At 37.1% G+C, this 23,168-nt stretch overlaps 4 protein-coding genes across 5 annotated transcripts in view; 1 reads left to right on the plus strand and 3 right to left on the minus strand.

Moving 5' to 3' along the window:
• Nucleotides 1–1,592: 1,592 nt before the first annotated feature.
• Nucleotides 1,593–5,256, minus strand: cbll1 (Cbl proto-oncogene-like 1, E3 ubiquitin protein ligase). The gene is made up of 6 exons (XM_059505311.1): nt 5,203–5,256; nt 4,393–4,548; nt 4,175–4,278; nt 3,990–4,073; nt 3,819–3,892; nt 1,593–2,881 (listed from the first exon to the last, which is right to left on the minus strand). Exons 1-6 carry the CDS (start codon nt 5,213–5,215, stop codon nt 1,852–1,854), a joined length of 1,461 nt encoding a protein of 486 aa, XP_059361294.1. The 5' UTR covers nt 5,216–5,256; the 3' UTR covers nt 1,593–1,851.
• Nucleotides 5,257–8,184: 2,928 nt separating this feature from the next.
• On the plus strand, nt 8,185–11,140 carry bik (BCL2 interacting killer). Its single transcript, XM_059505313.1, has 6 exons — nt 8,185–8,275; nt 8,373–8,401; nt 9,489–9,589; nt 9,672–9,812; nt 9,935–10,046; nt 10,712–11,140. The coding sequence occupies exons 3-6, from the start codon at nt 9,492–9,494 to the stop codon at nt 10,826–10,828; spliced, it is 468 nt and encodes a 155-aa protein (XP_059361296.1). The 5' UTR covers nt 8,185–8,275; nt 8,373–8,401; nt 9,489–9,491; the 3' UTR covers nt 10,829–11,140.
• A 3-nt stretch (nt 11,141–11,143) lies between these two features.
• mcat (malonyl CoA:ACP acyltransferase (mitochondrial)) lies at nt 11,144–13,698 on the minus strand. The gene is made up of 4 exons (XM_059505312.1): nt 13,057–13,698; nt 12,855–12,942; nt 11,852–12,069; nt 11,144–11,621 (listed from the first exon to the last, which is right to left on the minus strand). Exons 1-4 carry the CDS (start codon nt 13,462–13,464, stop codon nt 11,211–11,213), a joined length of 1,125 nt encoding a protein of 374 aa, XP_059361295.1. The 5' UTR covers nt 13,465–13,698; the 3' UTR covers nt 11,144–11,210.
• Nucleotides 13,699–15,270: 1,572 nt separating this feature from the next.
• The window catches only part of rap1b (RAP1B, member of RAS oncogene family), a 43,563-nt gene continuing 35,665 nt past the window's right edge, over nt 15,271–23,168 (minus strand). For both annotated transcript variants that reach the window (XM_059505314.1, XM_059505315.1), the window contains exons 4-8: nt 22,761–22,817; nt 21,112–21,252; nt 19,738–19,881; nt 17,106–17,221; nt 15,271–16,924 (exon numbers count right to left, since the gene is read on the minus strand). In XM_059505314.1, the coding sequence (XP_059361297.1) occupies nt 17,135–17,221; nt 19,738–19,881; nt 21,112–21,252; nt 22,761–22,817 (429 nt within the window). In that variant the 3' untranslated portion in view covers nt 15,271–16,924; nt 17,106–17,134. The remainder of the gene's footprint in view (nt 16,925–17,105; nt 17,222–19,737; nt 19,882–21,111; nt 21,253–22,760; nt 22,818–23,168) is intronic.

Raw genomic sequence — 23,168 nt, forward strand, 5'->3', positions numbered from 1 at the left:
CCAGTCATTTCATTTGAAAACCTCTTCATTAAAACAACTCTTGTTTCATTACAGTGTCATTACATCATGGAGAAACTTCATCGATGTTCATTTTGATGACGAGATTAAGACGTCAATCTTTCACGCTACATGATGCAATGTTGCACTGGAAATGCATCCAGATCACGGAGAACTAGAAAAGCTACATAAAACGAGTCATTTTGATTCAAATATTGTGATGATATTTTAAATTTGACTATACTGATCTATGGCTATGTGTGTTGTGATGTTTGAAGGAAGTAAACATAAACTACGAAGTCATTCAGAGACGGTATAACTGTGTGAGGAAAAGAAAACTGTGAGCTAAAACCACCTGCTGAAATAAACATTCTTTCAGTCTGGCCAGTGGCTGTTTTGAGAAGAATGCACTATTTTACTTCCATATATTTTAGTTTACGATAACATATTCATTGTTAACATGTTTACCGGTGATTTAGTGGCAGTAAATGAATTAATGTTGTTTGTAGTTTAGTGACCGTGGCACGAACTGTCACAAGGGGCGAGGAAAAAGCATTACACATGTGACCCATTGAAACAACTTCTGGTTATTGAGTTTTGACTGTTTTCATTCATTAGTGATGTCTCATTCAAAACTTTTGAATGAGACATCATTAATGAATGAAAACAGTTCCTACCTTACAAACGAGGTCCTACTTCACCGGTTACTTCAATGGTCATCTAATGCCGCACGTGTTCCTACTCAGAGAGCAAAGTCTACCGGTACAGGTGATTTCCAGTTCTTTATACTCTAAATTCTTCCTCCAGGATGTGTGGAGATAAGGAAAATAATGTAAAAATTCGTAAACTGTAACGTGTCATTCAGTTTTTAAAGCGCACAATACGCTTTTCAGGACTGCGGGTGGATTTCCGAAGTCGCTATTTAGCCGACCAATCAAAATCTTGACAAGCGTGACGCGATTGCTCGTTTCCTGTGGAGTCCACGTAATTTCCAACAAAATGTTATTTTTTTATAATCTTATTTTACTTACTACATCTGTACATTTACGTTGGATTAGAAATGTTCTCTGTCGAGAGACCAACTTGTCAATATTATATGTATGTATTAATGTTATGTAAGTTACTGTACTATGATTTTTTTAAACAACAAAACATTACATACATGTAAATACAGATGATTTTTATAATGAATGCATCTGTAAAACAAATTTAATTGAATAAAAGAACTAAATATTACCTGCATTTTACATACATACATATATATATATATATATATATGGTATTTTAGCTGGCAAATATGTAGAGTATTATGAGACACATGAAGGTTTTACAAAAATTACAAATACAACCAATTAAGACTGGAAAAAGAATACATTTTTGACCTAATTACCAATTATATATTTAAAAAGTATATGATATAAATGATGTTATGTGTGTGTGTTTGTGTAAATAACATTATTTCCTAAGTCTTCAAACATTAGAATCCCTAAAAAAAGACAATAAAGACTGAAACCCAAAGTAATTTTTTTTGTCAGAAATTAAAAAAAAAGTAAACTTTAAGACACTAGATTAGATAGTAGATAATGAACACAAAACACATTTAATTTGTGCATTTAATTTTGATTACATTCAAGAAACAACACATTCAACAAAAGCCCCTAAAATGCAGCATGGATGGGCTGAATTATTAAAAAGCAAATGTTTGAATATCTGACGACAAGAAGATTTAAAACACCATTCAGTATGATCTTTATTATACAGGTAATAATGTTTCAGACTATAAAACATCCATTGGAATCCCTGCCAGGTTTACATACTAAATCACTTTTATTAAGCAACAACAAAACCATGTTATTACTGGTAATATGGTCTGTAGCGGCCCTGATCGGGGTGATGTGGCCCTGGCATCTGCCCCTGTGGAGGGGGACCCTGCATTCGAGGAGGGGGACCCCTGGGTGCCGGCCACATTCCTGGACTCAAGCCCCCAGGCTGGTTGAATGGTGGGCTGAGTGTACTCTTGTCCTCGGGAAACTGGGGGTTGTAATGGTGGGGAGGAGGGGCACTGACAGGGGGACCTCCATGCTGAGGGGGTGGCCCTGGAGGAGGATGGTTCATAAAGGGGGGCATCTGACCAATGAGGTGTCCAGGAGGCGGGGTGATGGGAGGGGGAACAGATGAGAGTGGCGGAGGGGCCTGGTTGAAAACCATGTGAGGTGTGTTTGAGCCCTGTCCTGGGTGCGGCATGGGGTGACTGATTGGGGGAGGGGGCGGCGGTGGGCCGTAGTGCTGCTGAGGAGGTGCCATCATGTGATGTGGATGGGTCACAATGGGCTGACTTGAATAGTCTCCTGGGTGATGGTGAGGGGGCGGAGCATTGCCGGGCTGGGGGAGGGGGTCGCGGGATGGTCCGGAGCTCGCGGAATCATCCTGGATGGGAACCGTGATGAGGTTGCTGTGCTTCCGCGTGGTGACGGTCGAGATGCGGAAGGTCTCCTGAGTGAGAGAGCGGGATGGTCCCATATCTCCAGGCGGTTGGCCTTGCGGAGGTCGGAGATCATCATGGGAGGCAGAGGGAGGCTGACTGTAGGGGTCGTGTCCTTGATGACCCAGAGGAGGAGGGATGAGCACATGGGGCTTTGGTAGGTGAGGCGGGGGTACACGGAAGCGGTCGGACACCTCAGAGGCGGGAGGAAGGTGGAGAGAATCAGAGCGGCTGCTGGAGCTCTTGCCGGACCGCATGTGCCGGTGGTTGATGTGAGCCTGCAAGTCTCTTTGGGACAAATAGGTGCGCTTGCAACCCTGAACGATACTACACATGTAGAGAGAGCCACGCTGGCACTGTTCAATCCGCTGGACCGGGTCTGTACAGCTGTACATGTTTAGACTGGGAACAGAGAGGACATATGCAAAAGAAACATCTATTAAACACTGACAAGCACAAACTAGGGCTGTACAATATATTAAATATTTCAATTAAAAAGGCAAGTTTGAGCAACACTAATTTGGCCGTTACGAGTTGACTTGTTTCACAACCCCTTTTGTCTTGTGAATAGTTTTTCTAAAATGGTGCTAAAAATGATAAGCTCAAACTCACACTGATTCAGCATTTTTACTGCAGCATGACAAAAATTTTCACCAAAGCTCCAAAAATGGTATTTTAGTTTTGAGTTTTAACACAAAATATGTAGGTAAATATTAGTGTATTACTTAGCTTAAATATGATTTTTCTTTTTGATTATTATTTTAACAAGACGTTTACTGTATTTTGCAATTTACTACTTGCATATAACATTTTATTTTGAATTTGCTTAGGTTAAAAGCCTTAGAAAATCGTTCAATATAGAGTATTCATTCTATTCATCTATCTATATAAAAAAATATATAAAATTCCTTAAAAAAAACAAAGATATAATTTGCTCACCAAGGCTGCATTTATTTGATCAAAAATACAGTAAAAACAGACATATTGTGCAATCTTATTAAAACTTAAATAATTGCTTTTTTTATTTTTATATATTTTTAAATGCTGATTTACCCAGGGATAATTTCCTATCAATTTTCAAAACAGTTGTTCTGCAGGATTCTATAATGAATAAAAAGTACAGCATTTATGTAATATTTTAACTTTTGTAATGTCATAAATGCCTTTAGTGTCAGTTTGGATCAATTAAATTGCATTCTTGTGGAATAAAAGCAATAATATCTCAACCCTGAAATTTAAATAGTAGTGTGAATCAACCAGCCATATGTCTGCATCAAGATATGAATTATTCTCTATTATAGTATAGAGAGATTGTACAGTAGTGAGTAGTGCTTCTTACCCTGGACACATCTTATCACCCTTCCTTTCATGATGTAATGCACACTCATAGCAGAAAACATGTTTACACGGGATCTGCAAAGAAATGAGTCATGGCAGGATTAATTCATGTCACCAAAAAGCGGTCACTTGCAGATTGTATGCATTCATTATACACGTCAACTATTCTCACCATACGGCCGTATGTCTTAATTGGCAGTCCACATTTGTCACAGAAATGAACAGGTGTTTCATCCTTTTCACCAATCAAAGTCAGCTAGCCAAAAAAGAGAGAGAGAGAGAGACAAAGAATGTTCACAACTCTTAAACAAGCATCTGAGTGGTGACTAAATTACTCTTAAAAAATGTACACTTTACCTTGTAATCCCAGAACAGCTGCTGTGGGAACCGACGCTGACTCGCAAACGCGTCTCCAGCTTTCACGCCACAATCGAATCGGTCCTCCTGCTTGATGTTTAACCCTTAAACAGGTCAGAAGAAAGCCCCATTTGTAGTCCATCATAATATATACGGTAATATGCTCGTGAAAAATGCAATATACAAACTATTTGAAATGAAAAATATAGACACAATACCTTCCTCTCCAGCATGGGCTTTGGACGGTAACCGTCCTGCTGGTCTTTGGGGTCGTGGGGCAGGTTTATTCCTGGTCTGTTTGGGAAGAAGTTTGATTGGGATCCTCCTTCTGACATCAGGACCACCTAACGGCCCGTCCGTACCCTGCATATCGTCTGCAAGGAAAGATGGACAAATGAATAGTTTATTTTTGCCTTCATTAGGTATTAATACACAAACGTTTTGATTTTAACCTATTAACAGACTTACACATCTAAGTACAACTAACGTTATATATATATATATATATATATATATATATATATATATATATATATATATATATATATATATAAATAGTAACTTCGTGCAGTCTGGATTGATTCGTGGGCATTATACTTACATATACTTAAATAAGACTTGATATTGATGTGAACTTGATACTGATTCTACTGTGAACGAACGAAGCAGTAAAACAACATGGTAACAGGCAAAATACAGCGCACACTGAATCAACTTAGATTATATTTAACAACAACGAGGAATACAGGCTTTAACATAATGTTTTTGTTTGCATTACACTTGATATTTTCTTTAGAGACTGAAAAAACGGGATCAAATGCACTCAGGAAGATTAACGCCACATTGACATAGAGGCCATAACCGATGGTGATGAAGGAAAAGATCTTAAACTGGGCTCATTCATGATGTAGCTCAATTATCTATATGCAAGCATGTGTAAAACCCCAGCGAAGATATGTTGTGGTCACAAGCGACATGTTTTGGGGAAAATAAACCTGCGAATGAAAACTATAAATTTCCCTCCTTACCACTATGGTCCATAACGGTGTGAAGCCACTGCTCAACTGCACTTCCTGTTTGTACTTTTCAAAACAAAAGTCTCAAATTGTTTTCATAACAAAAGTTCAAGCTCATTAAATAAATAACCTGAAAAATAAATAAATAACCTTATTTAAGGTTTATAATTGAAATTTTACAGAATTATGCCTACGTCTAAATTTCTTTATAAAGCAATTTAGAATTGTGAATCCTTTTAATGGATGCACTGTAGCAGACAATGCAGAAAAAACCACTCAAGTGTGAAGGATATATTTGAACTCTTCAGACAAGGTTTAAAAATCATCTCAGGACGCAACTCAATTTAATTTAATTCATATAGTTTTTTTAGATAAGATAATTTTTATGTCTTAACTATTATTCTAAAATGTGGAAAATAAAGGTAATATAAAAATGAGTAGGCCTATGTGTGTCAAGACCATTTAGTGGTTTCTTTAAATCTAAGGTTACACGCAATGGTTTTTCTATTACTCACATGTATGGTAGATATATTTACATATAACATACAAACACTAAAGAGAGAAAGAGAGAGTGAGAGACCAGATAGCACACGTCACATAAGTGACACCCTGCGCTTCCTGTGTTTGGCTGCAGGTGTGGCTCCAGGTGATCACTGTACTCGGACACATCACAGGAAGAGACCGAGATTAAAGGACGCTGCTGTAAGTCTGAGAAAATATTTATTCGGTTTTGTATCATTATTACAAATAATACTAACAGATCTGCCTTATATTAAAATGATATATTGAAATGTTGCAGGGCGGCGTCCGTTTTAATCTACAAACAAGGTAAGATCTTGCTTTTGTTTTCCATTATGCACCTGTCTTTTGTTGTCAAGCCAAACGGGAACAAGTCAACCGCTGACAGTAAATAAGTGCACAGTGAAACTTGTGCACTCCGTTTACAGGTGCATCTCAATAAACTAGAATGTCGTGGAAAAGAACATTTCTTTCAGTAATTCAGCTCAAATTGTGATATTTAAATAAATTGTGTATTAAATAAATTCAATGCTCACAAACTGAAGTAGTGTAAGTCCTTGGTTCTTTTAATTGTGATGATTTTGGCTCAAATTTAATAAAAACCCAGCAATTCACTATCTCAACAAATTACAATACTTCATTAAGACCAATAATAAAAGTGATAAAAATAATAATAAAAAACTTTTTAGTGAATTGTTGGCCTTCTGGAAAGTATGTTAATTTACTGTACATGCACTCAATACTTGGTAGGGGCTCCTTTTGCTTTAATTACTGTCTCAATTCGGCGTGGCATGGAGGTGATCAGTTTGTGGCACTTCTGAGGTGGTATGGAGGCCCAGGTTTCTTTGACAGTGGTCTTCAGCTCATCTGCGTTGTTAGGTCTCTTGTTTCTCATTTTCCTCTTGACAACACCCCATAGATTCTCTTTGGGGTTCAGGTCTGGTGAGTTTGCTGGCCAGTCAAGCACACCAACACCATGGTCATTTAACCAACTTTTGGTGCTTTTGGCAGAGTGGGCAGGTGCCAAATCCTGCTGGAAAATGAAATCAGCATCTTCAAAAAGCTGGTCAGCAGAAGGAAGCATGAAGTGCTCCAAAATTTCTTGGTAAACGCCTGCAGTGACTTTAGTTTTCAAAAAACACAATGGACCAACACCAGCAGATGACATTGCCAAATCATCACAGACTGTGGAAACTTAAAACTGGACTTCAAGCAACTTGGGCTATGACTCTAGGACCTTAGTTTCCAAATTAAATACAAAACTTGCTGTCATCTGAAAAGAGGACATTAGACCACTGGGCAACAGTCCAGTTCTTCTTCTCCTTAGTCCAGGTAAGAGGCCTCTGACATTGTCTGTGGTTCATCAAATTCCTTGACATTTCTGTGTGTGGTGGCTCTTAATGCCTTGACACCAGCCTCAGTCCATTCCTTGTGAAGTTCACTCAAATTCTTGAATCGATTTTGCTTGACAATCCTCATAAGGCTGCATTTCTCTCGGTTGGTTGTGCATTTTTTTCTTCCACACCGTTTCCTTCCACTCAACTTTCTGTTAACATGCTTGGATACAGCACTCTGTGAATAGCCAGCTTCTATGGCAATGAATGTTTGTGGCTTACCCTCCTTGTGAAGGGTGTCAATTATAGTCTTCTCGACAACTGTCAGATCAGCAGTCTTCCCCATGATTGTGTAGCCTAGTGAACCAAACTGAGAGACCATTTTGTCACCCTATTCTAATTTGATGAGATAGTGAATTGGTGGGTTTTTGCTAAATGTGAGACAAAATCATCACAATTAAAAGAACCAAAGACTTAAAACGACTTCAGTCTGTGTGCATTGAATCTATTTAATACACAAGTTTCACAATTTGAGTTGAAATACTGAAATAAATGAGATGTCTATTAAACATAGCTAAATCTGGAAAGCATTTGCTGTGTACAAACATCTTATAGACGTTTCTAAGATGTCAATTTTACATTCTAAATCATAAACATCTTAATGACATTTTCTAAAAGTCTATTTGACATCTGTTAGCATTATAGACATATTGCAGGTCAGAAAACACTCTAAAAATACATCTTGCAGAAAATAATAGACTTCTCAGTGATGTATGTGTGCTATCAGAATAAACAAGAGAACAAGAATAAATAAATGAAATAATTGTATTTATCAGCAGAACAGCCAGGTGGCGTTGTATACATTAAGGTGAATGAATCATGAATGTGTCAAAAAAAAAATACAGCACCGTCCATTACTAAGCATCTCAATGATTACCAGAGATAGAAACGAGATGAAAGGCATTGGGTTTTTGAATTGTAAGAAAGGTTCAGATCCTCTATGTTTGCTTTTTGGCCCAGCAGACTGAATTAAGACATGAGCTCATGCATCTAAATGGTTTAGATCGGTGTTTAATAAATGAATGTAGTGACATCAGACCCTTCAGTGTCCTCTGTTGGCCAGAAATGAAAGTGACACCCTGCGCTTCCTGTGTTTGGCTGCAGGTGTGGCTCCAGGTGATCACTGTACTCGGACACATCACAGGAAGAGACCGAGATTAAAGGACGCTGCTGTAAGTCTGAGAAAATATTTATTCGGTTTTGTATCATTATTACAAATAATACTAACAGATCTGCCTTATATTAAAATGATATATTGAAATGTTGCAGGGCGGCGTCCGTTTTAATCTACAAACAAGGTAAGATCTTGCTTTTGTTTTCCATTATGTTGTTGTTTTCCACCTGTCTTTTGTTGTCAAGCCAAACGGGAACAAGTCAACCGCTGACAGTAAATAAGTGCACAGTGAAACTTGCAGTTAGAAACATACAAATATTTATAAAAACTTAATAATCTAGAAAATAATCGGCAGCAAGCTTGAGTACACAAACTAGTACTTTGTAGCTATACAGAGATGGCCTTATATTTAAATGAAAAACGTTTTGATGTGAAAGGTCAGATTAAGTGATAAAGAGAGCTTTTAGAAACGTAAAAGTCAGAAATTAGGATTATTTAAAATTATTTTGGATGTTTTCCAGGTCTCGGGATGATGACTGAAGTCTCCAGAAATTTCTGCGTCACAGTTTATTTTGACATAATAGTCAGTATTATTACACGCACACAAAAATTTTTATTCACACTCCGTTTTAGGTTTTATGGCGATAAACAATGTAATTGTACAAAGAAAAAATATTTTTGGCATTGAGCAGTTTGGCTGATTTGAATGAGCATTTGCATCAAACCTAATGTTTTCAACAGTCACATAAAGGAGAATGAAAACATGTTTTGCTTTCTTGTACTAGACCCTCATAAATGATGAATGTGTTGATTATTTATACTATAAATAATCCAAACGTTTTTGAATCCCATGCTCTTTCATAACATCAACAAGCACTGAATCAGCATTTATGGTGCTTTGTGAACTATGTCTGTGTCCTTCCATTTTTCCAAGTCCTCTAGCATTGCAGGAAGCTGTATTAATGGCTACAGGTGTTTTTCGAAACTTGAAATGATCTCATGTTCTATGGCAGCAACAGACAAAGCCACACCCAATGTCCTCAGGTCACATAGGCTGAGTGTTTACAGTAGTTCGTTGAAAAGGATCAGATCACGTGAGACCACAAAGGGCAGGACGCAATAACAAAGTTCTCTTCCTCCACACAAACAAAATAAAGAGCTGCGGCAGAGAAAGGAAATAGAAAATGGAATTGAGGCAAATGGAGGGCTAAATGTGATGCAAGAGACGGGTTGAATTAGTTTCATAATAAACATGATTGCACACCTTTCAGAACATGATGGTGGAAGAAACGAGACAGCCGAGAAACACCACATCCCTCCAGGCTGGACCTGGTGAGGTCGACCACAACACTCTCTATACCATCAATATGAGGTAATCATTTGTTCAGAAGTATTATATAGTAAAACACAGTACAGTAGTTGACACACAAGTCTTCTTTGGTCTGAATATCAAGAGTTTCCCAGCTTATTGGACGACAGCTGGCTCAGATAGGGGACCAATTGGACTACAAATGGCGTGAAGAACTGCCTGTCCAATGGCCACCCCTGAATTTAGGGATTTATCTTTATGCCCTAACCAGGAGAGCGTTCGCTGGGTGAGTTTACCTCCTCATGAACTAATGCTTTAAGATGTTTTGAATGAAGATATTGAATAATATGAAAGGGTTAGGTGTAGTTTAATTTCTATTTAAGTTTATAATAACGAAACTGTCTTCAGCAGGATCTTCGGCAATGTTTGGGGGTCCAATATTATGCCAATGTTGAGGACATCCTGGCTTGTTTCACAGATTCAAAATGGCTGTCAGGAGGCCAAGAAGTGTGCAGCCTGGGTAAGGACAATATTTATTTGGGGTCTACAAATATGTAACATTTATTTAACCAAAAATACATTCAAAAACTAGTAATAAAAGTAGTAATAATATTATCATTTAAAATAACTTATAATCATCAACATTGAAAACAGTTGTGCTGCTTAATTTTCTTTCACAATTGTTTTTTTTTTCAGAATTCTTTGATGAATAGAAAGTTCAAAAGAACAGTATTTATTTGAAATATATTATTTTAAATGTCTTTTGTTTCACTTCTGATCAATTTAAAACATCCTTGCAGAATAAAAGTATTAATTTCTTTAAAGAATTTACAACTTTTGAACATTAGTGTATTTAAAGTCAGAGGGATCCCACAGTTTTTGAATGCATTTCTATTATCTTTTCTGTCCGTTTTTAAGAATTTTTAAAGAATATATGTATCCACAAAGCACAATTTCTAGCCACATTAACACTGTAGAGCCATGAATAACTATACAATATAAATTTGAAATATCATTTATTGTTTAGGATTTTGTTAATTTCAATGAATTTATTTAGGCTTAAAAAAACAATTTACAACAACAACAAAAAAATGATATTTTCAGGTCAGGTTTGAAAGTGGCAACCCTTGTATTTAAGTGAAATAAACTAATTTAACTTCTATTTTTTTGGTGATCTTTCCTCAGGTATCCAACTTGCACATTTCTGACTGCTCTCGCAGGACCACATACATATTAGCGTCTGCTTTACTTCTGCTCACTGTGTCTATCTTCCTCATAACTTGGAATGATTATGAAGGCTGAATGTGACACTGAGGGGGTCAAGAGCTGGTCTTTGGCTCAAATGTAACCAAGGTTGATTTTTAAAAGAAAATGCTTATTTTGCATTCTCTTTTATAACTGATTTGAATGACGTGCTGGCTCACAGATGTAAGCTCATATATTTGATGGTTTTTGCAAGTCGAAGATTGTTTTTGAGTGTGTGTGTGTGTTTTGAGTCTGTTGCTGGATAATTGGGCCAATGAATAGTTATACCTCTTCCTCTAAAGGCACTACTAAAGGAAGCTAGATTTTCTAAACCAACAAGCGCAATAAAATTTTCCAAATGAAAACAAAGTGTTTGGGTTTGTTTGTATTTATCTGCACGAAGAAAACCAAATGTTACAGTTTTACTGCAAATCACTGATCAGTCCTGTGGCAATACAACATCTACATGTGTATAGTTCTTAAAGGCTTTCATGTTGCACTTCTGTAGCGTTGAGCCCAATTGTGTGCCAGGTCCCACCTCATAGGTGTGAGGAAACTCCTGCCCCTGGGCTCTTTCATAAATCTCATGCAGCGTCTGCTCCCATTTCACCGGAGACACCAGCTGTTTGGTCAGCTGATCGCGGACGTGCTTGTCATGCATGTAACGCTTGCCGTCCACATTGGAGTGCACGGAGATCTCTGGCCGCCGTACCTCTATCTTTCTGAGGACGTCTCCTAGAGGCTCGACCGCTGTCTCCATCAGCGCTGTGTGAAAGGCCCCGCTAACCGGCAGCAGCCGTGTTCTCATGAAGTTCAGCTCTCTGGAACGGTTTTGAAGGAAATCCAAAGCCTGTGGGAGAGATAGATTGTTAAAAGGACAGCGGGGCTTAACAGTTAAGACTTCATCTTATCAGAAAGTCAACATGAAATCAAAATTGACGAAGTTTAAAGCATGCTTCTGGTTGTATACTTATTGTAAATGATTAAGTAGAGTTGAACTGACTTCAATAGACAAAACAACACACCTAAAATATTTCACATGAACAAAGCTCTGTATCGATTTCAAATGATGGATCTTACCTCTTTATGGCCAGCTATCACTCTCCCATCTGGAAATAGGTAGTTGGCAATGGCGCACACAGGCTCTTGGATACCGCGAGACAAACAGTGCTCTCTGGCTTGGACGCAGGCATATTTGTACTTGGCCTGAGGTCGGCCAATCACAGACAACATGCCACTAGATACTAGGTCTGAGGCCTTCTGCATTGCCTCTGCCCTCACCTTTACTGCAAACAGAGCTGTGAGCAGAGAACAGGACCACTATGAGAAATGAATGTGGGTGAATCTTCCAAAAACTGTCTGTTAGATGTTCAGATTACATTTTACCCCCCCAAAAATAAAATAAATAAATATTTTGCACCTTTTAGGTATGGTGAGACTTTGTGGATTGTGAGGTTATTTTAATTACAATGCTTATTACTGTATTGAAAAACAACAACAAGTCATTACTATGATGATAAAAACAATGATATGTATGATGATGTACTTAAAGATCATGACAGTATTTATTATACTGCCTTTAGTTTATGGTGATTTAGAAGTTATAATAATAAACAAAATTATTTGTTTATATATATATATATATATATATATAATTTTAGTTAGGGGTTTAGCCATTTTGTTGTGCTTTTAACATTTTTATTCTTTTTTTAATTCTATTTAAGTTTTAGTGATTTTAGTACTTTAACTGATTTCATTTCAGTTTTAAGCTTGTCATCTAATATTTATTTTTTAATTTATTTCAATTAACAAAAAATTACTGTAATAGTAGTAACTAATTACAAGACTGTAGGGGTTAAATGTGCTTAAGTGTTATGATACGAATACAGATAAATAGTTTTTTTTTTTTACTTTACGCAAAATACAATTTCAAAATTTTCAAATAAAAAACAAAATTAAAAAAAAATAAAAATCAAATATATATATATATATATTTTTTGAGGATAAATGTAATGCATGTATTTTTCACACTTGTAAAAATGCCATTTAGTACTAATTTTGTATGTTTAATAACAAGCTTTACCTTCAGCAAAGTTCATTGCACCTGAGAAGACCAAAGCAGCAAATTCCCCAACACTGAAACCTGCTGCAGACACGCAGCTCTCAATAGCCTACAGTTGAGGGTCAGTGAGATTGCCATTAATACTGACCACATATTAATCATACATGGATGCCACTGCCAGTCCTAACAGATTAGCTGTACACTGATCTTATGGGTAACTTACAGCAGGGTTTTCATGGTTCAGTCTTTCCACAGCAGCCAGTGAGCAGACAAACACAGCTGGCTGGCAATGAACCGTCTTCATCAGATCTTTCTCGGGCCCATTTAAGCACAGAGACAGCAGGTCATAGCCAAGCACCTTCTCAGCTACAGCAAACATCTCTTTGACATTTCCATACTTCAGGAGTCCCTTTCCCATCCCGACATACTGACTGCCTTGTCCGGGGAACAGCAGGACAGACGCTTTCCCCGGAGCTCTGCGTGTTCTCCTGGGCTTCTCCTCCTCATGGCTGGGCTGACTGCCACCAGACGAGATGGGGACATCTGACAGGCTTCTGCAAAGGTAAACTGTCGCCTTATTCCGAAACAAACTAGCTCTACTAAAACACCCGAGAATAACGCCGAGATTCATGATAAAACCGTTTCCGTTGAAATTAAATTCAGCACATTGTTTTTCAGAATGCTCTCTTACTGCGAGCGGAGGTCAAATGCAAACCACGCACACCTGTGTCACACGTGTTTTCTGCGATATCATGCTTTCATGAGATTATATCAAACGTTTAAAAAGTCAAAATCCTTATTACAACTTCTGTAGCACTCCTGTGTTTACCACATGTCATGTACCTTTCTTCGTGTATCGGATGTAGTCTGGAAAACAAACAAGAGCACAGCGCCATCTCGTGTACTGGAGGCTATATCGCACTCAAAAAATAAAATATAACATTTAATATTAATAATAATATATGGTCGTTGCAGTAGGATACTTTTTTATGTTACACTTTTAAATTGATTACCGTACCTGTTTGTCAAAATAATGGTTTGATATTATATTTGTCAATGTTGTATTTTAGATTTATGTCGTTTTCATGGTTATTTCTTGTTTACATTTATTTGAAAAGTCATTAAATAGTCTGAAATACAATATTTAAAGTGACAAAATAACCTCTTTTGGTCAGCTTGTGTGTGTGTATATATATATACACACACACACACATATATATATATATATATATATATATATATATATATATTGTGTGTGTCTTGAGTAGCACAGTTATATTTGTAGCAATTGCCAAAAATACATTGTATGGGTCAAAATGATTGATTTTTCTTGTATGCCAAAAATCATTAGGATATTAAGTAAAGATCATGTTCCTTGAAGATATTTTGTAAATCTCCTACCGTAAATATATATATAAAAAATGTATTATCATTAGTAATACACATTTCTAAGGACTTCATTTGGACATCTTTAAAGGCAATTTTCTCAATATTTTGATCGTTTTGCAACCTCAGATTCCAGATTTTCAAATAGTTTTATCTCAGCCGAACAGTGTCCTATTCAACCATGCATCAATGGAAAGCTTATTTATTATTGAGCTTATTGTTGAATGTTTTATGTACAAAAATGGACCCTTATGACTTGTTTTGTGCTCAAGGGTTTCACACACACACACACACACACACACACACACACACACACATATATATATATATATATATATATATATATATATATATATATATATATATATGATGTATGAAAATGTTGTTCTGAATTTTTGCAAACTACATTGGGTTGTCAACAAATTAGACCTAACTAATCTTGTGGCTTGTAGGCTACATAATGTTTGTTTTTATTTTGAATTAATTGTAAATTGTTAGTGTATGCTACTAAATGATGGTGTATTCTGAAGTGATGTAAGGTCTGAAATCACAGGTTAGAATGCAGACAGCATCTGAACATATCATCAGTGGATAAAGCGCTGGAGTACACAGATACAAGACCATTATTTTTCGTCTGCAGGAAACCATATTGCCAGAACCCTTCCATTAGGTTTCTGGGAAGTGAAAGATGCCAGTCATCCTGTTTTTTCTCTCTCTCTCTTCCAGTTCCAGTTCTGATCAGTCTTAAACAGATAATAATAGCTTTGCAGCAAACGTTCATCATGGTAGAGAACGGTTTTGTTTTTTTATTGGACTGACAGAAAATGCCGAAACAAGTCACAAAACATTCAAGTGGCAAAAACTGGCTTTGCATGTGACTTTCCATGCAAATCCAATTGATTAAACTACAGATGTTCGGTTATACAAAACTGCACCACTTTTAATTAAGGCTTTTAATTTGACATTTGTACATCCGCCCCCCCATTAGAATCAGACCATGCTGCCTTTCGAAACACTTCACTTCTTTCTCAATCCTGGCCCTCACAAGAAAGATTTTTTGCTTCATTTAATTTTTTTATTCATTTTTTCCCCCTCATAACATAAAAAGCATCAAGGCATTTGCTTGCAGCAATCAGAACAACACACGACTTGTAATGTTAACCTGTGTCCGCCGCTGCTCGGACACTCCCCAGGAGTCATGTTCTTCACTTTACACAGTGCAAATCCTCAAAGCACTCATAAACAATTCATTATGTGTACATACCGCATGCTGCACCCTGTGAAGAGTCATTTCGATGTTTAAAGAGACCAGTATCGAATGCTACAACTGCTCTACAGAGCGCATTCACCTCCTTTATCAACAAGATTATGATTGCACTTGATGTACAATTCTTTTTTTTTTTAATCAATTCTTCCCATTTTTTTTTGTAAGTCCCCACACTCCCACATTCAGTTAAACCAACAGTAACGAAGACAGAAAACAGGGCAAATTATTACAAAGTCAAAACAGTCACTAACAGACATCTTTTCCTCAGTCTTTACTGACAGGATCCAATATTTGGTTTTCATATCCTCCGTTTAAACCAGATGCATCAGCAAGCAAGAGCACAGTTTGAGTATAGTTTGTTGTACATTTTGTTGTTCCTGTGTATTAAAAACCCAATTCTTTAAAATATATGTCCTCCATTTGATCAGGATCAGCTTTGTCAAGCGGGATTTGACTATTTATTGTGAGACCACCCAAAAGACGAACTCAGATGGATACTAAAGCTAAATGGTCAAACCCTTATTTTCTGAATACCCCTTTTTTTTTTAAAAAGCCTGCTGTAAAAAGTTCTTTGCAAACCAAACAAAGAAACCTGACGTGGCGTATGAGATCGTGGAAATGAATCCTCAGGAAAAAAATCAAGAAAAGAGAGACACGAAAAAGATATTAACATATCTGAAGGCAACATCTGAGGCCAAGGACAATGATAAGTGACAGAAAAAAAACAAATTATATTTTTTAACTTTTTACATGTACATCACTGTATCCACAGGTATTTCCTACTGTAAAACTCATCAATAGCTGTTGTGAATATAACATCTCCATAGAGCAAAAATCTAGTCGTTTTATAAAAGAAAAAAGGCAAACCAATAATTTTTTAGAATAAAAGCAAAACAGAGTTACAAAATATTCATCAACAAAAAAAAAAAAAAAGGAGTGAAAGTTAGATGTAAGAATGGTTTATATAGGAGCTCTTTGGACTTCCTCTCTGGCTAAAATAGTGGTGCTTATAAATATCATTGTAATTGCCATGACAACGTGCACAGCCTGCTTCGACATTCCCTCCTTACATTTACAACGGTGACTGTCTCCGTTAGCGATAACACTGCGTGTAGGCTCTGTATTTTTTAAAATTCTTTTTGTCTAGCTCAGTATTCGTTGACTCATTTTCATTTTTTTTATTCAGTTGCATACAGTTAGAATATATATTTATATATTTATATGTAAAAATCTCTTTCTCGCGACATTGGAAAGTGATGATGTTATCTATGTGCAAAAAACGGTCATGGTACTGTAGCCTTGAATCCATTGGTTGGTTGTCGGTTGGTTGGTTGGTTGGTATGTTAAAGGGGCATCACCACATAGGAAAGTCCATTCGATGTTAAGTTTTAGTAACGTCGGAATGCTGGCACTGCTGAAAGACAGCAGTAAATCAGACCTGCAGCAAGACCGGAAGAAAAAAAAAGGGTGAAATAAAAGTTCAATTACTTTTAGATCTTAAACAGAACCCATTTTTTATCAGTTTCTATAACCTAAAGCTTTTAAAAAAGGGCTTTAGAACGTTGAATGTGATGAGCTGTCAATCATTTCTGCTCAGCCAATCATAAATGAGATCTTACCTGGCTCAGAGCAAAAGAACAGCTGTATATTAGAGCAGCTGGCAGGTAGACTTTTTGCGGGCCTTTCCAGGTACTGGAGTTTTCCTGTTGATTTGCCGGACCAGGTCATAGAAGATCTGCAGTCACACACACACACACACACACACACACAACAACCGTCAGTGACATCAGACTAGATGAGTCTCAGAATTTACCATTTCTCATGATAACGGTCTAAGTGTTTCCTGTACTTTAAAGTGTCTCTTCAGCTCCATGACGGTTTCAACATGAAATCACTGACATTTTCACTATTCAATGCATATTATGCAAAGTCATTTTACAGTTTAGACAATTATTTATAAAATAAAAACAACACAACCAAACCAAAATAATAAATCTGTCATATAGAGACCATGATCAAATGTCCCACATTTTTCAATAATTTCCCATGGACAGAAAGATAAAATCAATGGCTGTCCTGCATTTGTTTAACTCATAAATGTGTTAAAATACATTCCTGAAGTAAAACAAACAGCTTTCATGTTTTTATCTGCGGCTTCTCAGTTGTAATAATAACTTTCACTATTATTGGAAGTCAAGTCACCATGACACACCCCTACTAACTAAACGGAGTTAACTTTATAATTTTATTTGCATGTCTAATGATATGTGGAAACCATGTCATCTGCTAAATAAAATAAGAATTATATGAAGCCAAGCTTCCAACTCAGACTCAGCATTTACAAATAAATGTAATGTGTCTGCTTGGCTCCCGAAATGGGGTGAGTACTTCAGCCCTAGACTGAAACAGAGAAAACACAAAGTCTGAGGTGTGGACACTTCCACACACAGATGTTCAGCTCCCAGAGGGAAAAACTATTAATCAGTTCTACACAACATTTGCAGCTTTTACAAAATGACCAGAGAAAAACTAGTGTAGCAGCCAGAAACACAATGGCATGTTTGCTACTGATGTGTGATATAGCAGGATTTGTAATAAGATTTCTGCTACCTTGTGTTGTGTGTTGGAGAGGCAGATTTGGGATGCGAGTTGAGAAGGATAAGCTCATAATCCATTCTTTGCTATACAAAGCAACACAGTATGATCTCAGTAACGCCAGATAAACAGAAGTACAGGATGCACCTTCCTAAAAGGTATTGACAATCAGCACAAAGTAACAAACTTGTGCAGTCTAACAGAGAAAATGGACTTGCCGAAACCCCTTCAACTTAATAAATGGCTTTTTTCTTTTATTCTTTGAATGGAAAATTGAAAAACAAAAAAGATATAGATGCAAATCAAAGCCAGAGAGAGAGCCATGCCAGCATTAAATTTCCTTTCTAATCCTGTAATTTACTGTCTAGGTGTTTTCTGGAATTGTTTTGTCCATGAAAACATAACCTTTATGCAATTAACTCAAAAAAAAAAAAAAGTTTGAAAGTGTAATTTTGATCCACCAAGAGAGCAGTTTCAAGCGAAGCAGGATCAACTGTTGTTGAATAATAATCTGGAACGTGCTGAATAAAAGAAATGTCAATCAAATGGCCTAAAGTAAATGAAACTAAATGAACATTTATTTTATATTTTACTAAAAAAAAATTATAATAAATCACCGCGATTCACTCTTTGAACACATAAAAATCTGTTGTTGTTTTTTTCTGAATAGTACAGCAAATCAGTTATTTTGAACTAAAAGATTTAAAGATGTGCCGTTTCCTACTGCTATTAATTGTATAGTGGTTATTAGTTGGATTTTAGTCACTTTGGGCTTCAAAAATAAGAAACCAATCCAACTGTTGGATCTTGTGACTGAGAAGAAACATGATAGCTTGTGAAAAGTAAATGGCTCTGGCTGCATTAACGGAGAGTGATGAATCACTTCGACTGTGGTCACTCGCAGCTGAAGTTCCTCATTATCTTATTGAGAGAGCTCCAACCGAAGAGCCATTAAATCAGTATCTGGACTTCACTTACGGGAGACTTTAATGATGATGCAGGTCTGCGCTTTGACACAAGTAAATGAATAATCCTGGAGCAATGCCCAAGCGTGATAAAAAAAAAAAAGCTGAAGACTTCAAACCATCACCTTCTGCCTTCTGGTAACCTCTAATAAACTACAAGACTGACTCCAGACCAGTACAGGGGTTTCATATAACTCAGCTTGTAAGCAGAACTAAGTGAACACCGTCATACCAGTCATTCTGCTAAAGCCAGCTGGATTTTCTAACTGACTGAACTCAAAGCAGCTCTATGTCATGTACGTAGGCAGAGTCGTGCTGCTCACAAAAGGAAGCTCTGTGTCCAACTGTTGCAGCTGACTGCCTGCTTTGCTAATGTGTGACTACGCTTTGCTTGGAGAGATATCGCTAGCTGACAATGGCACTGTTCTGAGACCTCAGCAGAGAAGAGCAGCTCCATGCTGACGTCAGAAGACAACCCAAGCCTCACCCCAACTGAAAAACTGGGGAAAGATCATGCCCATATACAGCCTACTGAATGTAGCTTTACCTAAGATTAAAAAAAAATATATATTTTAATAAATATTAAGGTTTTTATTTAAGGTTTAATTTTAAGGTTATGAGATTTTAGATTTTTTTTTGTAGCATAGTACGTTAAGGCAGGCCTTCTTTTCCATCTTTAAGTCATGCTCACCTCATTGACGTTAATCTTGGACTTTGCAGAGGACTCCAGGAAAGCACAGCTGTTCCACTGACGGGCGAGATTCTGGCCCTGTTCCTTCCCGACCACCCTCTCGTCTTCCAGATCACACTTATTACCCACCAGGATCATCGGCACCTGAAAAAAAAAAAAAAATACACTTACTTTCAAGAATCATTTAAGGATGCCTTGTAGAAATCAAGTGATAATACAATGGTTTAGGGATTAGAACAAATAAGTCATTGTCTGTTTGAGAAGAGCCAATTCATTTGCATTTTTCAGCACACCACTAAGAAGTAATAAAGCAACCGATTCGATTATAATAAAGAAAAAAAACAGCAGTTAAAATATAAATTTCCATGGTCACCATTTCCATGCGTCTCTATATGTTTTTCATCTAGGGAGCTATTTAGAGGCATTAGCTGAAACGGTGTTGCTATATTAGCAGAAATCATTCTTAGGGGGCCACAGTTGTCGTGATTCCTTAACTGAAAAAGATACAGTAAAAAAAGTGATGGACAAAACCCCTTTGGTCATTCCGAGGCTCTAGATGCATTTATATTTGCATACAACTCCATAAACGCAGCTAAAAACTCCCACATAACTCTCAGTTTTTCAACCGAGAGTCCAGATCTTATAGCGGAAGTGAAACTATAAGACACAGCATTTGCATTTTTGTTGTTTTCAGCAGATACTTTCAAACCAACAAGGAAACTGACATATTGTGTAAACGATAAAAAAACCAAAGCAAGTAGCCCAGGCAGAATAAATAACTGAAACGTCCTGTGTTAAATCAGCTGAGCTGAGGAAGTGGACAGATATAGTGCGGGTCAACTGAGGTCATCACACTATCATCTTTCTCAGAAACCGTTTAAACTGAGTTCTCTCACACACACACACACACACCTTTCACACGGATTCATTTCCTCTCAACAAACTTGGCCGTAATTCAATATAAGCCTAGTGACAAAAAACACTACATCTGAAGGCACGTTCTCACATACTGTAGTTATTTTTGCAAAAGGAAGTCGATCATTTTCAATTAAAGTTGTTGATTTTTAGCGAGTATGATTACGTTAATGTTAATTTCATATGGTTTTGCAAACAAAAAAATCGGATCATCATTATCCCTATTTCTAGAACATCATCCAGAACTGTCAAACAGAGAGAGGTTGACTAAAAGAGAAAAACTCTGTACTCATGTCAACAAAGACGAGCCTCTTCACAGCTGAAAGGTCACCCTTATTGACGATGGCAAGCATGAGGGCTCAGGGTGGGTGTGAGAAACCACAGGGTGAGATGAAAGGTAAAGGCAGGGCAGACAGTTTGAGATTCTGTAGTGGAAATGGAGTGCTGGACAAGACTCACATCATCAGTGTCTTTGACCCGCAGAATCTGTTCTCTCAAATCCTGCAGATCATTGAAGGTGGACTGTGCTGTTATGGAGTATACTAGTGCAAAGCCCTGGCCGTTCTTCATGTACAGGTCCCTCATGGCTGTGAATTGTTCCTGAGTGGGAGAGAAAGAGGAGGTGAAGTGAGGAAGTGTTCAGATAGTGTATGGAGAAGTTGAGTTACCGACAGACAATTTAAAAAAAAAATCTAAAAAATGCTTCAAAACATTCATAGTGAGCACAGAGCACTTTTTTGTGAAGAATCACTCTCCAAACATGTGGTTCTAAATGAACTTTGACTCAGATATGAGCTACATGTCAATTGATCCGGATAAGGTGTGAAGTTAATAAGGCCAGAGGCACTTTCGAAGTATAACTTTGTTTAGTAGTGTGTTGAATGTGGTCAGAGCTTCTGAAACCCGTGGAGACTGAAGATGGCTGTTAAAAGTAACGTGTGATATATCTAGTAAAAGAAGACTATGGAGGAGAATGATGATTTTTAGAGTCCCATTAAATGTGCTAGTGAGTGGGCACGAGCTCAGGATTTGTGGGGGAGAAATCCACACAAAACAAACTCAAAAGAATTGTATAGTCTCGCTTTCTTCCATGAAGATATTTTTAAAATGTTCTGATCCTTTTTGGAGCTTGAAAGCTGCTGGTCACAATTTACTTTGATTACAAGAAAAAGAGCATCATGATCATTCTTCCAAACATCTTTTCCATAGATTAAACAAAGTCATACAAGCTCAATATGAAGGTGAGTGAATGTTCATTTTAACAGCCGTAATACTTGTATGGCATTTGCAGTTTATTCAGCATTACACAACAAGTCATTGACTTTGTGGTTTCAACTCACCCACTTTCAGGATTTAATTAAGTTTGAGTTTTGGAGTCTCCTTTTTTGCAACTAGCACTAGATTGAATACTACTTTGACCATTTCAGATCAAGTGCCAGTCCTACTGTACAAAAACTGTAGCCAATTTGTAGTTTACAGCTCTGACAGGAATATTCTCAGCTTTTTTGGCTCCGTTTCATTTGACCGTGACTCCATTCTGGGGCAGAGAGCCCAAGGACAACATTCACCATCTGTCACCACAACTCATTGTAAAACAGGGGCTCGTGGAACTGGAAATATTCCCTTATGACCCATAGGGCTGAAAATCGCTCTCTAATCTCCTGCACCTGCATGAGACGAGGATGACCACGAGGATGCACATGCACACGCTTATTTATCATTTAACTTACAGTAGGGGGAGACCGGGGGCAAATGTAACACACTTAGCTGTGCTACGGACTGATTTACATTGTGAGAAAGTTTCAACAACTACAAAAAAAATCTGATTTTAAAATGTTTTTGAATAAAGTTTTAATGCCATTGAATTCAAACCATCCATTTAATCTCCAGGTTGATAGTTAGAAGTTAACACGGTAGACTGTATACTGATGCTGGTAGCTACCATACAAGATTTTATCTTGGCTGTGACGTCAGGGGACATTTAAACACCATTTGCATGTAACAGTATGACTGGCTTGAAAAATCATTGACCCTTTAAAATGCATAGATGCATGTATTACTGTAATCTGTAAGTTATTAAACAAAGTTCTGATCACAAACCGTCTTACCGTTCCGGCAGTATCCAGAATTTCCAACATACACTGCTGTCCATCCACCTCCACTTGCTGCAAAGACAGAGAAACAACAGAAAATCAATAACAAAATTACTTAAGTATTTAAAAATGGTCAGATATATGATGCTAAACTTTCCCAACTGATAGAGATTCTATCATGTACCTGCATTGCAATCAAAAAAAAAAAAAAAAAAGAAAAAATCTGACATAAGCGGAAATCTATATTATACACCGCAGACAGTGTCACAGATGGGTGTTTCCAGTTCATTCATTATAGACAGCTTCATTGATTATAATGGGAGCCATTTAGTTTTCCTGCAAAGTGCTGCACCATTTGGGTCTTGTGTAACTGTAGGTAGTTTAACACTTTGGGACATAAATATAGAATTGAACTGATGTGCA

This window comes from Carassius carassius, chromosome 22 (genome assembly GCF_963082965.1).
Source record: "Carassius carassius chromosome 22, fCarCar2.1, whole genome shotgun sequence".
In the NCBI taxonomy this organism is placed as follows: Eukaryota; Metazoa; Chordata; class Actinopteri; order Cypriniformes; family Cyprinidae; genus Carassius; species Carassius carassius.